This window comes from Onychomys torridus, chromosome 9, assembly GCF_903995425.1.
Source record: "Onychomys torridus chromosome 9, mOncTor1.1, whole genome shotgun sequence".
In the NCBI taxonomy this organism is placed as follows: Eukaryota; Metazoa; Chordata; class Mammalia; order Rodentia; family Cricetidae; genus Onychomys; species Onychomys torridus.
Genome location: NC_050451.1, coordinates 110,667,877 through 110,683,420, shown reverse-complemented (window position 1 = coordinate 110,683,420; position 15,544 = coordinate 110,667,877). Strand labels below are relative to the sequence as shown.

The window sequence follows — 15,544 nt, the reverse complement described above, 5'->3', positions numbered from 1 at the left end:
TTAACAGAACTGATTTTTCATAGTAGATGCTGGTTCCTAGACTAACAGACTGTCAGAACAGTTCCCATACACCCTTCTCCTGCCTCTATCCAGCTTTCCCAGACTATAAGCATGTAGCATTAGCATGGAAACTGTGACAATTTATGACCCAACACCATACACTATAATGAAATCCCACAGTTTACACCAGGGCTCACTGGCAAATGTGTAACCATGTCTCTACCATGGCAGCATCAGTATTTCCAATTCAGGAGTCTACACTCAAAATACCACAGGAAAACATCATTACCAAAAGCAACTTGGGAAGAAAAGCTTTATTTGACTTATGCTTCCAAATCATTGTTCATCACAGAAGGAAGTCAGACCAGAAATTCAAACAGGGCAGGAAACCTGGAGGCAGGAGTTGATGCAGAGGTCATGGAGGGGAGTTGCTGACTGGTTTTTTCCTTGAGGCTTGCTCAGTCTACTTACTTATAGAATGTAGAACCACCTAGAGGCCCTCACACATCAATCATGAATCCAAAAAGAAGTACCACAAGTATACACAAGACAACCAAGTGGAGGCATCTTCTCAGTTGAGGTTCCTTCTTCCTAAAAGATTCTAGCTTGTGTCAAGTTGATAAAGCAGCCACCACACTGCCCAAAGTTTCAGTCCCCTCTCCATCCCCTGCTCCACCATCATACACATCACCCTCTCACCACTACATAGCAATTAGTTTAAATAGCCTTTCCTCCTCTCTGTTTTCTTTTGTATGTTTTAATAGTTACTCAAGGGTTTATATTGGGTCAAAAAGAAGCAACACACTAATTTATTTCAAACCCCAAACTTCTGTAACAAGGTAAAAATGTTCTTAACATGTAAGGGTAGCCTTTTCTATTGCCCACTTGAATAGCTAACAAGAAAACAGTACCCATAGGTATGATAAAGTATAAATTCTTGATCATCTGGTGAATAAAAAAAAAAGGACTCACTGATGGTGAACTATGGTTAAGATGTTGGTGCGGAGCAATATGAAGTTTATGACCCCTGGGAAAAGACCATAGACTCAATTTAATTATAACTAAAATATTTATTGATTAGGTACTAACAGGACAACAGCCTTAGAGCTGAATCTCAGGCATGTCAGGAAGGAAGGGCATGGGAAAGGTTTCTTAAAGAAGAAAAAAACACAAGGCATTCAATATCTACGTAAGCAAGAAAAACCTGGTCTGTTCTGCCAAATTAAATGGTTAAGGCACCTCAAAATAGTCTTTGGGTGTTTGCATAAGCAAGTTACAGAAGCCAAAAAGGCAGTTTGTCATATCCTAACAGGTAGATGGTCATGGCTATGCATCTTAGGGTGGGAGGTCACTAAGTTAGGGTTACTGGGACTTATCTTCCAGGACTAGAGTAAGAGACAGATGACTAGTGGGTACCAAGATGAATGCCTGGCATAAAATGCAGTTTCTTTAGCCATTACACTGAGCATCCAAGTTAAAATATCAATATGAAAACCAGGAGAGCCATGCCTACAGATAAGAAGACAAATAGTGAGTTAATGAGAACAATAACCCAAGAAGCTTCACTTTCAACTGGTTACCCTTAGTGCCACAAAATACTATTACACATGAGCATGCAGGAAAAAAAAAATGACAAATCTCTGTAAGAAAGGACCCATTATCTAATACGTCAATGAACCACTAAAAAGAATTTACAAAAAACAATAATAACCAATATACTGGGCCTGGAGAGATGACTCAGTAGTCAAGAGCATTGTTGCTGTCGCAGAGAACCTAGGTTCAGTTTCTAATAACTACATCATTGCTCACAACCATTGGTAACTACAGTTGCAGGGGGATCCAACAGCAGGCATGCACATAGTGCACATATCTGAATGCATATACAACATCCATATACATAAAATTAAATAAATAAATAAATAAAATTTTAAGTAAAAAAAAAAGCATAAAAGCCTCTAAGCAGCACCTGAACAGCATCAACAAGTAGAGTGCACAGCCACAGGGTTCCAGAAATGGAAACTGTCACCCACACCATAAGACAACTAAGTTGACTGTGTTTAAAGGAAAAAATTAATTGTTGAGTAAGAGATGAGAAAAGACAGTAAGCACTGAACTGCATCTTTAAAGAACCAAATACAAAGCACATCTTGATGTGTAAACAACAGAAACTATCAACCAGCGGGTGGATGATGCTTTAGCACAGCACAAGGAAACAAAGTCAGGCCAAAGGAGCCTATGTGCAAGATGACAGTCATCAAAGAAAGGATATGCAATGAAATTACCTAAACTAAAATATTCAGAAGGAAGAGATTAAACTAGAAAGAGCAGTATTTTTCAAAAACTGTTGGGAGGCATTAAGCCACAGACTCAAGAATTCCTATGAATTCCATGTACATATGTATACATGCACTGAAGAAAAAAAAAGAAAAAAATCAATTGTTTAAAATTTTTACTTTTAATTTTTTAAGCAGTATTAGCAAGATGGCCCAGCAGGTAAAAGTGTTTGCCTTGTGTCTTAGTTAGGTGTGTCTTGTGAGGAGACACCATGACCACAGCAACTCTTATAAAAAAAAAAAATTAATTGAGAGGGCTCACTTACAGGTCAGAGGTTCAGTCCATCCTGGTGGGGAGCATGGTGGTGTGCAAGCAAGCATGGTGCTAGAGAAATAGCTGAGTGTCCTGTATGTTGCAGGCAACAGGATGTCCACTGAGACCCTGGGTGGTATCCTACACATAGGAAATCTCAAAGCCCGCCCCCCCATAGTGACACACTTCCTCCAACAAAGCCACATCTCCTAATAGTGTCACTCCCTATGAGGTTATGGGATTATGGGGGCCAATTACATTCAAAGTTCACACCTTGCAAGCCTGGTGACCTGAGTTTGATTCTGGCTCTTTGAAGTAATCTTCTACCCCACACATGCACCACAGCACATACAGCCCTCACACAAACACACCACGAATACACACAACAATAATAGATTTTTAAACATTTTACATAATTTAAAAAAACCTCATAACTATTGTCAGAAGAAAGAAAGTAACTATCTACACAAATAAGCAGAAATAGAATTTTGAAAGTCTCCCCAGAAATATGCAGGTATAGCAATGAATTTGAGAGGGAGTTGGGGGAAGGAATGTAGAGGAATTAAAGGAAGAGACAGAAGGGAGAAATGACATAAAGAATTTAATTGCTTACAATACACACACATGATATATAAGTATAAATACATCATGTGTGTGTGAGAGAGAGAGAGATACATAAGTATGCCACAAGCAAGCCTTTGAAAGAAATTTTCAGATACAAAGGAAGGGGAAAAAAAGACTTCTAGGTGGGCAGAATGGAAGGTGACTACTATGAAAACAATGGTAAGAGGCGCTACCTTGAGGACAGCGGAGTGGCATCCAGCCAGTGGGACAGGTAAACACAAACGGGCTGACATCAGACTTGGACAAATAAAAGCTGTCTGTTGTGGGACAGAGTTTCTAACAAAAGCTTAGAGGTACACACAGCTCTCAAACCACAGTAGAAATGAAGTGAAAAGCTAAGCATTGGAAATCCAAGAAGAAAAAAACTACGGGGGTAAGAAAACCAGAAACATTGAAACAGACTAAATTGAAGGACAAATATATCAAAACAAGTCCAGCTATATGGAGCAGGGTCAGAAGTTCATTTGAGCCTGGAGTTCAAGGCCATTTTGTTAAAAAAAAAAAAAAAAAAAAAGATGGTACAAATACCTAAGAGTTCATAATGTTGTCTAGGCCTAGACAAGATGATAGAATTTGCCTTTAAAACTTATAAACTGCTTATGGAGATGCATATAAAATGTATTCAGAGACAGATCAAGAGTGAAAGAATAAAGAAAGATAAATTGTGCAAAAAGAACTGCTGAGAAAAATCACCCTGAATTCAGACCATTAGCTCCCCTGTCACTAGGGGAAGGACAGGACCCACTAAAAAAACCCACCTCAAGTATTCGAAACCACAAGGACTGGCCAAGTACAGAAAGTATCTCTCTTGCAATCACTCACACATTACATGAAGGAAGTGTCCAGTTTTGGGGATAGGTATGGATAGAAAGACAGCACACTGAAGCAAATGACAGCTAAAGCTAAAGCAAAGCAACAGAGAAGTGCTTGGGCACCCCGGTGATAGATAAAGGGCCATCGGAGCAACAGAAACATTCAAGCCCTATTCAGCTTCTGCCCAAAGGAACTCAAATGACACACACACACACACACACACACACACACACACACACACACACACATCCCCACTAAAGGCCTAATGGAAGCAGAGTGGACTATGTAATGGCAAGCACAGTATGATTTACATTGTCTTTATTATTAAAGATGGCATTTCACAATCCAGGACACCCATCCATCCCAGTCTCATGAAACCACAACATATTTTCTGCTTCAGCAGACCAATTGTGTTTTACAAACAGTGCACCAGAGTGAATAGAATTCCCTCCAAATTCATGTCTATCCAGAATCTGTGAATATGACCTTATTTGGAAAGAGTCTTAGCAGATATAACAAGTTAAGTTTATACTAGAAAGGAATGACCCCAAAATCTGATGGCTGTTATCCCTTTAGAAAGGGAACTTTGGACATGGGGATACTTAAGGAGAAAGCCAGGTGACAGCTGAGCCAGAGACTAGAGGTGTGATGTCACAAACCAAAGAACAATGGGCTAACTTAAAACCACCTGATGACAGATTCTTGCTCAGCTTCAAGATGGAACAGACTCTGCTGACAGCCTGATCTCAGACTCTGGTCCAGGTTATGATTTCACTAAATGAGTAAAATGGGAAACCAATTAAGTATCTACAGAAACTAAATAGATAAATTATAAACTGGCATATTCTTCAAAGCAGTGAGTGTCATATGGAGTAGCCTGAAACTCCCTGTTTGAACTGCACAAACATCAAAGAATTAAATACTGTATGACCCATTAACAAAAATTAAAAACAAAAAGTAGCTAGTAAAACTAGTATGGCAACACAGGACAATGTTCAAGATTCCACCAAAATAGGAGACAGTCCAGTGATGGAGGGAGATGGAATGAAATGGGCAAAAAATGCTGGCATTTTGCACCACTAGACCCAGCTGGTGCTTATATGATTTTTGCTTCATAGTAATTCATTCAACAATATGTTTGTATTCTGTCCACTTGTATACATATATTTCACCATTTAAGTAAAGAGGGGGAAAGGAAAGAAAATAAAGCCACAAGTTACAGCACTGGTGACCTCTGAGATCATAGCTGGAACTCAAGAAGTCACAAATCAGGATGGCCACTGGATTTCTCCTAAATTGGGGCAGAGGAGGCAGTTCCCGGAAACTTGGGTCTCACTGCAGTTTTAGGAGTTATTCCCAGAAGTTCACATTATATCCCCTTCCTCCACCTCGCTGGAAGATTTTGTAAACATGTATCTCTTCCGGTTATAGCATCCAGCTTCTCTGACCAGCACACAAGTCCTGACAAGTATAGCTCATCCTAAAGAGATCAAGCAAACCAAAAGAGATCTCCCACATGAAGTATCAAGTATCAGGAATAATAACTGAGTAGGAGGCTAAACATCAGCCTTTAACTTTACAGGTTGAGGGGCTGGAGGACCCAGATTTGATTTTTCAGCACCCTCATGGCAACTCACAACCATCTGTAACTCCAGTCCCAGGGACTCTGAATCCCTCTCCTGGCCTCTCAGGGCATTTGCATGCATGTGGTGCACATACACACATACAGGCAAGCACCCACACACATAAAATTTTTTCAATTAAGTCAGTGGGCTGCTTAATCCCCTTAGCAGGTGTCTCAGCACAAGTACAGAAAGAAAATATTTAAGTTTATGGCACTGATTTTTAAATTTTATTACAAAACAAAACAAGAAAATGAATGAGGAGGGGCATAGAGCATGGAGAGGAAGAAAAACAGGCATTGTTACCTGGAGTCTTGTGTTCATTTCCAAGAAGTAAAAATTCTTCTGGGAGTCCACGAGAAATTCCACAGTTCCAGCAGAGGAATACTGCACAGCTTTAGCCAAAGCCACAGCCTGTTCTCCCATTGCTTGGCGAGTCTCATGATCCAGAAAAATGCTACAAATAGATAAACCACTCTGAACAAAGCCTCCAGTAATCTTTTATGGGCTTACATAAAACTGCTACATAGATCCTTTTGTACCAGTTTAGGAGCTGATCGTGTTTCAAAGCACACACTGTGTCATGTATGATATGCCTCACCAATCGAACATCAAATTTTTATGGAACATTTCATCTTTTCACATTTCCCTACAACTTCATTTCTAAAATGAAATAACTAACCTCTACCTAGAAAAACTGAACATATATACTAGAAGTTGCTTTAAGCTAAAAGTAGATGGAAATAACTTGGAAAATGGACATATACTGTCTTCATTCTTCATAGATCCTGTATGTGCAAACTTGCCTACTTACTACAACTTATGTACCTTTAAAAATACATATGCGAAGCCGGGTGGTGGTGGCACACACCTTTAATCCCAGCACTTGGGAGGTAGAGGCAGAAGGATCTCTGTGAGTTCGAAGCCAGCCTGGTCTCCAAAGCGTGTTCCAGGAAAGGCACAAAGCTACACAGAGAAACCCTGTCTCAAAAAACAAAAAAACAAAAACAAAAAAAATATATGTGTAGCACCTTTATGCACACATGAACAAGCAGAGAGAAGAAAACTGTCAAAAGCTGAGGATGAACAATTATGCTCTGTCTTCCTATTCTAGGACTTATATTTAACAACTATCATCCCCAAGGAGAGAGAGAAAGAGAAAGGGGGAGATTCACTACTTGAGAGATCCTTGACCTTCATGCTTAAGTGCTATTGGGCTCCTATGAACATGATGGCCATGAAATGTCTCACGGAGGAAGCCTACATGTGAGGTAAGCCTAGATAGAAATATATTGCAGTCTTGCACCATTGTTAAATAAGGTGCTCTTCAACCTGAACATACAGAAAACAAGGTTCTACACTCACCACATATGTAAGTCATATTTGCATGTTATGTGAAAATGCTATGGCCTGAGGCTCCCTAGGAAAAACAGCTTGGTGTTTGCTAATTCAGTGTCCACAATGCCTTTCTGTATCAAATAAACCTCTAATGCCTGTTGTTCTCCATGGGCAGTTCAAGCTAAAATGTTTTCAACAAGCATTGTAAATGCTTGTTTAAAAATTGTTTAAATGAAGGTAAATATATGTTTGTTTGATTGTTTGATAGAGAGAGAATGTCAAATAACCAGTACTTTCAGATTCTGGTTCTACATAAGAAATCAACATTAACTACATTTCTATTTGCAGGTTGATGCAATCCTTCGATAATATCTGCCAGACATGCTGTATAATATTCATGATGGGATGGGATGCTGAACTTGTATGCGCCTTTCTTTGGTACATAATCATTTATAAAGAGCCACACTTGGCTTACCTATGTTACACACCCACTTTCCTACCAGACTCACTGGTTTTTGTTTGTCTAGGGAATTTGGGGTTGTTTGTTTAAGTAAAGTTGAAGCTAGGGACTGCTTCATCAGAAGACACTCCCATTTCTTTATGCTTGCAACTAATTTTTTGTAACACAAGAACTCCTTAACAGCCTGTCAGTGTTTAATTAGTAATCAGGCAGTATTCAAATTTTCCAACTACCTCATAAAAATCATTATAAAGACTAGTTTTCTTTGAATCAAGATACAAATAAGGTCTAGAGTGCATTTGGCTGATTTTTTTTTTTTTAACATTTTAAGATGCTTTTAATCTGTTGTCCCATCCCTTGTTTTTCGGCCAAAGACTTGGACACTTTCTGTCTCATTCCTTAAGTTGAAGGCTGAGCTGAATGCAACCCTGTAGTGTCTTTTAACACTAGTATTATATTTCAATTCCATATAAACTGACAGAATAAAGCCTTCAATAGTCATCTGGATTGCCATAGGGACAGAGCCTACCTTATTAGTAAATGGAAATGTACTCTCTATCCTCCCCTGAGGGTGATATTTGGATTATTTGGTGGCTTCCGGTATTAAGGTCTTTTTTTTATTATAAATATAGTTCTGCAGAGCCCTAATAAATAAAGGCATAGAGAAATCTGGAAAACAACCACCAATAACACTACTCAATTTCGCCCTTTCTGGTCTTTATCCTTTCCTATACCATAAACCTTGCCTAGTAGCAGCACAGTTTCTATGTACTCAATTGGCAATGTAGTCACAGGACAGAGAATCAAGGGAGGTGATGTAGACGCCCCTCAACACTAAATGACAGCATTGTCAAAGGATTAACATACCATGTTTTGTTTTTGTGTGTGCTTTTTTTGTTTGTTTGTTTTGTTTTGTTTTGTTTTGTTTTGTTTTGTTTTGTTTTGTTTCTCTGTATAGTTTTGGTGCCTGTCTGGATCTGACTCTGTAGATCAGGCTAGCCTTGAACTCACAGAGATCTGCCTGCCTCTGCCTCCCAAGTGCTGGGATTAAAGGTGTGTACCACCATCGCCCAGCTAACATACCATATTTTAAGACCATCATACTACCCCATATTTTTAACTAATGTATCTAAAATAGGGATTAATTTTACATTGTGATTTAAAATTGACCCATAGTCACTTATACTCTTTTGAGATACTATACATACTCTATCAAGGCATGTTGGCTTTGCAGATTAAAGTTACAATTAGATATATATTTTAGTGCTTGGCAATTCAAAACAACTATATACAATCAACTGGGTATTGTTTTTTAGTTTTGGAGGGGTTGCCTAATTTTGATTTGTGGGACAAGGTCTTGCAATGTACCCTTTGGGCAGTCCTGGTACTCATTAGCACAGGCTAGCCTTGAATTCATGGTGAACTTCCTGCTTCCACCTCTGAGATGCTAAGGTTATAAACATGCTTCACTATGCCTAGCTTCACTTGGGAATATTTTTCTTTTTTCTTTTTGGTCTTTTTGAGAAAAAGGTCTCACTATGTAGCTCTAGGTGGCCTATAACTCTCTATGTAGACCAGGCTGACCTCAAATTCAGAGATCCACCTGCCTCTGCCTCCCAAGTACTGCCACTATATTCAATGTTAACTGGGGATTTTTAAGAAAAAAGAGAATACCAGGATATACACAAATACCAACCTAGTATAAACTGAAAAATGAAGGTCCATGAAACTGCCTCACAAAACCTATGGCAGCTGCAGGAGCCACCAGAGGAGCTCTGGAGAGTCAGGAGTTCTCAAGAGCTATGTCTAGAAGTACTTCTGCGCAGGAAGACACGGGGCCAACCTTATTAATGCATCTTTCACAGGAGAAATACATCTATTCCAGACATCCCAGGGACACTGGCAGGCTCTGCAAAACCCCAAAGTCTAAACAAGCCACAGCTGTGGTCTATCTAAGTCTCTCTTCTAACAAAAGCCTACTTCTTTTTCAAATGTTTTCTCATCCTTATGCACTGAAGTACTGTGGGGAATTAGGTAACAGATTATGAATCACTAATATAGAAATAGCTATTAAAGTTTATATTAAGGTAGTTTTAGCAAATAAAAAAAAAAATGTGATCCAGAAAATCTTTGAAAGCATTATGGGTGCTCTCTGAGGTGACTCTTACCTTGGTGCTTCCTCTACCACCTTCTGGTTTCTTCTCTGGATCGAGCATTCCCTCTCATTGAGCCACAGAACATTGCCATGCTTGTCACCTAAAACCTGAGAGTGGTAACACTTGAGAAACCCCCAGTGAGGGTGTACCTGTTAATGCTGCCCCATATAACTTCTCTTGATTTTTAATATCAAGACCTCAGAGAATAAACATAGCTCTCAAAACACATATTAGGTTGATATTAACAAAAGAAAAGTATATTTACAATTTTAGAATACAATAAAATATTACAAGGAAAAGTATCTGAGGAGAAAGATTCTCATGTTGCATTTCAAGCACACAGACTGGCATATGAGTATCGTTTAATAATGGCTAAAAGGTCAGAAGCCACTGTGAAAACAAGGAAATATCAATGCTGCCAGGGGTCATGCCTTCTGGTCACCAATGGAGCAGTGACACCATCATTACCCAAGCCTGTCTGCTGTTCTTCTTATCAAATATCTATTAATCAGGAAGTGGTAGTTTATGAATCTATAGCCAATATATTGTTTGTATGTGGTTAACTTTACTATGGCTTATTTTGTTAGAGGAAACTAGAAAAAATGTCTGGGAGCTAGTCCACAGTACACCATGATGCTCTTCATTGTGATAAGAAGACATGAACTGGACTACTGGAGAAACACGACAGTCAACTGGACGTGAATCATTCAGAGTTGTTCAAATATTTCTGAACACATGTTTTAGGTCCACAGACTTGTTTTAAGAGCTCTGAGTCACTAATTTTAGCACCAAGCAGCTATCTATCCAGCCTCACTGCAAGGCATTCTGTTATTCTGTTTCTCCATGCATTACAGAGAGCCAATAGAAGTAGCATCTTAATGTTTTATATGGCTGGTGAAAAAAAAAATCATGCTTACAACAGGCATAGTTAGCTATAAAATAAATAGCAAATATATGACTGAAATATTTTCAGGGAATAAAGCCTTTCTAAACTCAAAAATAATTTCAAGTAATAAAGAAAAATTTTAGAGTCATCAGATGCCAGTAGATTGGCATTTTACTTCTAAGACTCCAAGGGAGCTGCATGAGGTACATCTAAAAATATTTTAATCCCCCAAAATAACTCTCAATCTCTTTATTTAAACTCTAGTTGGCAAGGAAGTAAAAGTACATTTAGTCTCCAAGAAATAAAGCCAAAATAACTAAGAATCTGAAAAAGCACTTGAAACTGTTAAAAAAAAAAAAAAAGGCTCAAATACAGAATCAAGTGTTTGTTTTCTCTAATTCTATATAGTCTCCTTGATTGCTCTAAAAAGTGTAAGGAATTTGGCACACAAGTGGTGCACACAGACATATGTGCTGGCAAAATATCCATACATACAAAGTCAAAATTAAAAACTTGGGGAATTTATCAAACATTTTTTTAAAAATACGTAAATGATATACACTGGGAAACATGAATAGAACACACTTATAAGGGAAAGATGGTTCTTACCCCTGAGAGCTATTTTAAAGTTTGACTATAACCCTTTATAGATACATGTGCTGAATGGGATATAGCCACACCACTAGTTCCTCAAGAGGCTTCAAGATAATGCAGGCCCTTGAGGAACCCTGAACCCAGCCTGGGGAATGATAGTGGTTCTCTAGTTAAGAATCATGGCCGTGAGGATATAAAACAGAGCAGAGTTATTTACATTGCCAGTGTACACCTGAGAAAGGACACAGGATAGAACAACTCATATGAAAATTAACAGGTGATTGACATGCACAGATATACTTCCCAGACTGTGGGGAGACATTCAAGAAATGGATATCATCTAAGGTCAGAACACAGAGTTCCAGGAGACAGGGTAAAAATGGACTTGATTTCTGTGAACTATGCTTATTACACAGCACTGTCCTGTGAGTCAAACTGCTGTATGTCTGCTGGAAACTGTCACCACAGCTGTGCTTGTTCACTGCTGATGTTCCCTCATAGAAGGAGAGGCTAGAGATGGTCACTGAACCCTCACTTGACATTCTAGCCATCCTTCCCAGCCACTTGTATATAATTCTGCCCTAATTACATGTGGCTTTGGGTCTTGGGAGGGTCTAGAGTGTACAGGCTGGAAAAGACAAAAAAGAAGGGGGCCCATCTGCACAGTCGTGGGGAAGCCATCATCCATGCTAGATGCAGACCTTGCAATGTGGCCACTTTAAGGTCACCCACACTCCTGCCCATAACTCCTCACTCATGCTTTGTATGTGGATGTTTTGCCTGCCTGTTGTCTGCGTACCATGTATGTGCCTGGTGTCCTCAGAGGCCAGAAGAAGGCATCCAATCCCCTAGATCTAGAGTTACAGACAGTTGTGAGCTGCCTTGTGAGTACTAAGATTGAACCTGGGTCCTTGGGATGAGCAGCCAGTGCTCTTTTCTATAAGAAAACCTAATAAATTCACTGGTTTCCCAGGGGAATCTCTGGTTTGTCACTGGGTCTTTATGAGGAAGAGTGAACAGATACTGCTTGGTCCCCACTAAAGATAGAATTGTTAAAACAACCCTATATACATAAACTATCTAAAACAAATAAGCTCATGAAAACTGGAAAGTGAGTAGCTTTTAAAAACCTAGGACAGATCAGATGGGGGAAACATCTGAGTTACCCATTTAAGCTACTAGGAGATAGACTTACTTATGTTTAAGAACACAACCCACATGGGTAGGTCAAAAGTAATTAAACTAAAAGGCTAATATAGATGTATAACAACTTAACTAACAAAATTTGTTAGATACTGATGAAATATTAATGAAAGACAAAGGCCTAGCTGTTTGAACATGGTCTCTCAGGAAACAGGAGCATCTATAGATCAAGTGGTGTAAGTGGGCTCCCAGCAGCTGAATAGTGTTTTCCACCTCTGCATTCTGAGATGGTTTCTCACTCAGCACAAGATCTAAAGACACAAATTTTTTAAAGGATTTAGAAAAGATACCTGGTTTAAGACCAATGCACACAAATAACCTGCGTATATTACATGAGCAACAAATAAATGGTAAGTCAAACTTAATAAAGTGGCTAACACAATAAAGCATCAAATGGACAAATGTCTAGGGGAAAAGATCAATGAAACACATAAAACCTTCAGACTTAGAACTATAAAACACTGCTGGAGAGGACTACCAAAGACATGTATGTAAACTATGAGCTATTCTAGGTTCATGGACTAACTAGAATCTATAAAGTCAATCTAGAATCAATACAACCCAAATCCAAATCTCCACAGTTGTGTGTTAGGGAGGAATTAGGTTAATGGGTAAAGTCTAAAATTTACATGGAGACTTAAGGAACTTAAAAAGCCTAAGCTGATATGGAAATATAGGATATAGATATGATGGGATAAAAGGGTAGATTATTAACCTACTTTTAAAGAGCAACTTGTTTAAAATGTTTTACATTGGTATAGATTTTAGTTTATTGATACAAATTTAGAGTTGATTTTGTTCAAATATATATATATATATTTCTACTCTTGTTTAAGGTATTATGTTTATGTAACTCATTTAAATTATAATGGATAATTAAGAAATACAGATTAATAATTACACTTCTATGATAGTCAAACTTATAGTCATGTTGTTTTCTAGGTATACATAGATATAATTCAATTAGGTAGATAATCTCTAAACACTTCAATATGGCATTTAAAATATTTTAAAAATTTAGACTTTCTGGAAATGAGACATGTCTGCTCCTGGCAGCACCGATTTACTTAAGAGAGGAGGATTGGCATTGAAGACACTCCATATGGAGCTTATCTTCTTCTTGGCAAAAATAGTCATTTGGGCAAGAAACTGTTCTTGTCTGGACTGCTTGATCGACTGACTGGACATGCAGAACCCATAGGAAGGTGACCACTGAACTTTGCTTGGCAAAATGGTCCTTCAGGTTCCTGCTTCACGGAGGAAAATGCCAGACATTCTACAGGACACAGAGAGAAGTGACTGAGAGACTCTAGACCTATAGGCTGAAGACAAATGCCCAAACTTTACAGAGGAACTTTGGATGACTGTCTAGGCTGCCAGCTCTCTCTGTCTATTCTTGCAAGACTCCTGAAAGTTGCTTGCGTCCTTCTCCCAATTCTCACGTATTATTATATCCTTCTGAGGTCTTTGATGTAGTTGAAGACTAGATAGTTGTAATTTTCTTAGTCATGATAAAAGATAAGTTAGATATGAAACCTTAGACTTACAAATATAAGATAGATAGAATATCTTCTTTAATTTTGCCAAATACAAATATACTAAATATTATAAATAGACTAGTTATTGTAACTGTAATTCTTGCTTGATAATTGTTCTGTTATATATAATTTTACTATGTTAAAGTTAAAACCTTCCCTTTTGAAAAAAGAAAAAGGGAAGTGCTGGGGATGTATTGCTCTGATTAACTGATAAATAAAATGTTGATTGGTCAGTAGCCAGGCAGGAAGTATAGGCAGGATAAGGAGAGAGGAGAATTCTGGGAGGTAGAAGCCTGAGTCAGGAGACGCTGCCAGCTGCCGCCATGAGAAGTGAGATGTAAGGTACCGGTAAACCATGAGCCACAAGGCAACTTATAGATGAATAGAAATGGGTTAATTTAATATATAAGAACTAGATAACAAAAAGCCTGCCACAGCCATACAGTTTATAAGTAATATAAGCTTCTGAGTGATTATTTTATAAGTGGGCTGTGGGACTATGGGGGCTTGGCGGGACCCGGAGAGAAACTTTCAAGCTATACTAAGCTTTTAGTTTGGGGGGGAGGACTAATTTAGAGTACCATATTCCATACCACATACTCTCTCTTTTCTCTCTCTTTCTCTCTGTCTCTGTCTCTCACTCTGCCTCTGTATCTCACTGTCTCTCCCTCCCTCTGTCTCTGTCTTTCTCTCTCTGTGTCTCTCTGTCTCTCTCTGTGTCTCTCTGTCTCTCTCTGTCTCTGTTATATGCTTACATGTGTATGTTTCCAGGTGCAAGCACACAAACATGTGAAGGACAGGGGTTGAAATCAGGTGTTTTCTTCTTATCACTTTTCATCTCATTTTGAGACAGGATCTGTAACTGAGCCCACAGCTCAACAACTCAGTTGGCTGGCCACTGGACCCTAGGGGAGCCTCTTGTTTCTGCTTCCTCAGCACTGGGAATAGACGTGTACCATCATGCCTGGTCTTTTATGTGGAGTCTGGAAACTGAGCTCAACCAACTAAGCCATCTCCCCAGTTATCTTATAAAACAAAAATAATTAAGACAATAAAGCAGTCTCACTAATTCACAACAAATGGCTGTCACAATATACAGTATCATTTACTAGAGAAAACCAGACAGCCAAATGGGAAAGCATCTATCTACTCTAACACTCATACCAAACAACATTCATTCAAGCACAGTCACAGACCAACACACCATTCCTAAAACAACAAACCCCAGTGCTCTGGAGGTTTGGCAAGAGAACTGCATACTTAACATTATCCTGGGCTACATAGAAAAGTCCAGTAAGTGTAAGCAGGACTTCAGGAAAGTTGAGAACTCTGCTGCTTGGGCTGGAGAGATGGCTCAGCCGTTAAAGGCTAGGCTCACAACCAAAAATATAAGAGAACTCTGCTGCTTAAAGATAATAACATGAACAGGAAAACTATAGCGAAGGAATGAGATTAAAAGGAAGATTCCTTTTATTTTTAATATATATATATATATAATATTATATATAATATAGCTTATATGTACAAATATATTACTATATGTATGCAGTGGTTTGAAAGAAAATGGCTCCCCAATGAGTGGCACTATTAGGAGGCATGGCCTTGTGGAGTAGGTGTGGTCTTGTTGGAGGAAGTGTGTCATAGCGGAAGCAGTCTTTGAGGTCTTATACGTGGTCAAGATACCACCCAGTGTCTCAGACCACTTCCTGTTGCCTGCAAGATGT

The 15,544-nt window shown here is 38.7% G+C and overlaps 1 protein-coding gene across 5 annotated transcripts in view; it reads right to left on the bottom strand.

The window, feature by feature from the left end:
* Positions 1–15,544, bottom strand: part of Pcca (propionyl-CoA carboxylase subunit alpha) — a 387,394-nt gene that overhangs the window by 233,994 nt on the left and 137,856 nt on the right. For all 5 annotated transcript variants that reach the window (XR_004945920.1, XR_004945921.1, XM_036199583.1 and 2 more), the window contains exons 11-12: positions 9,612–9,706; positions 5,952–6,102 (exon numbers count right to left, since the gene is read on the bottom strand). Coding sequence is in view for 3 of the 5 variants with exons in the window: in XM_036199583.1 (XP_036055476.1) it covers positions 5,952–6,102; positions 9,612–9,706 (246 nt within the window). In the remaining 2 variants the exon portion in view is untranslated. The remainder of the gene's footprint in view (positions 1–5,951; positions 6,103–9,611; positions 9,707–15,544) is intronic.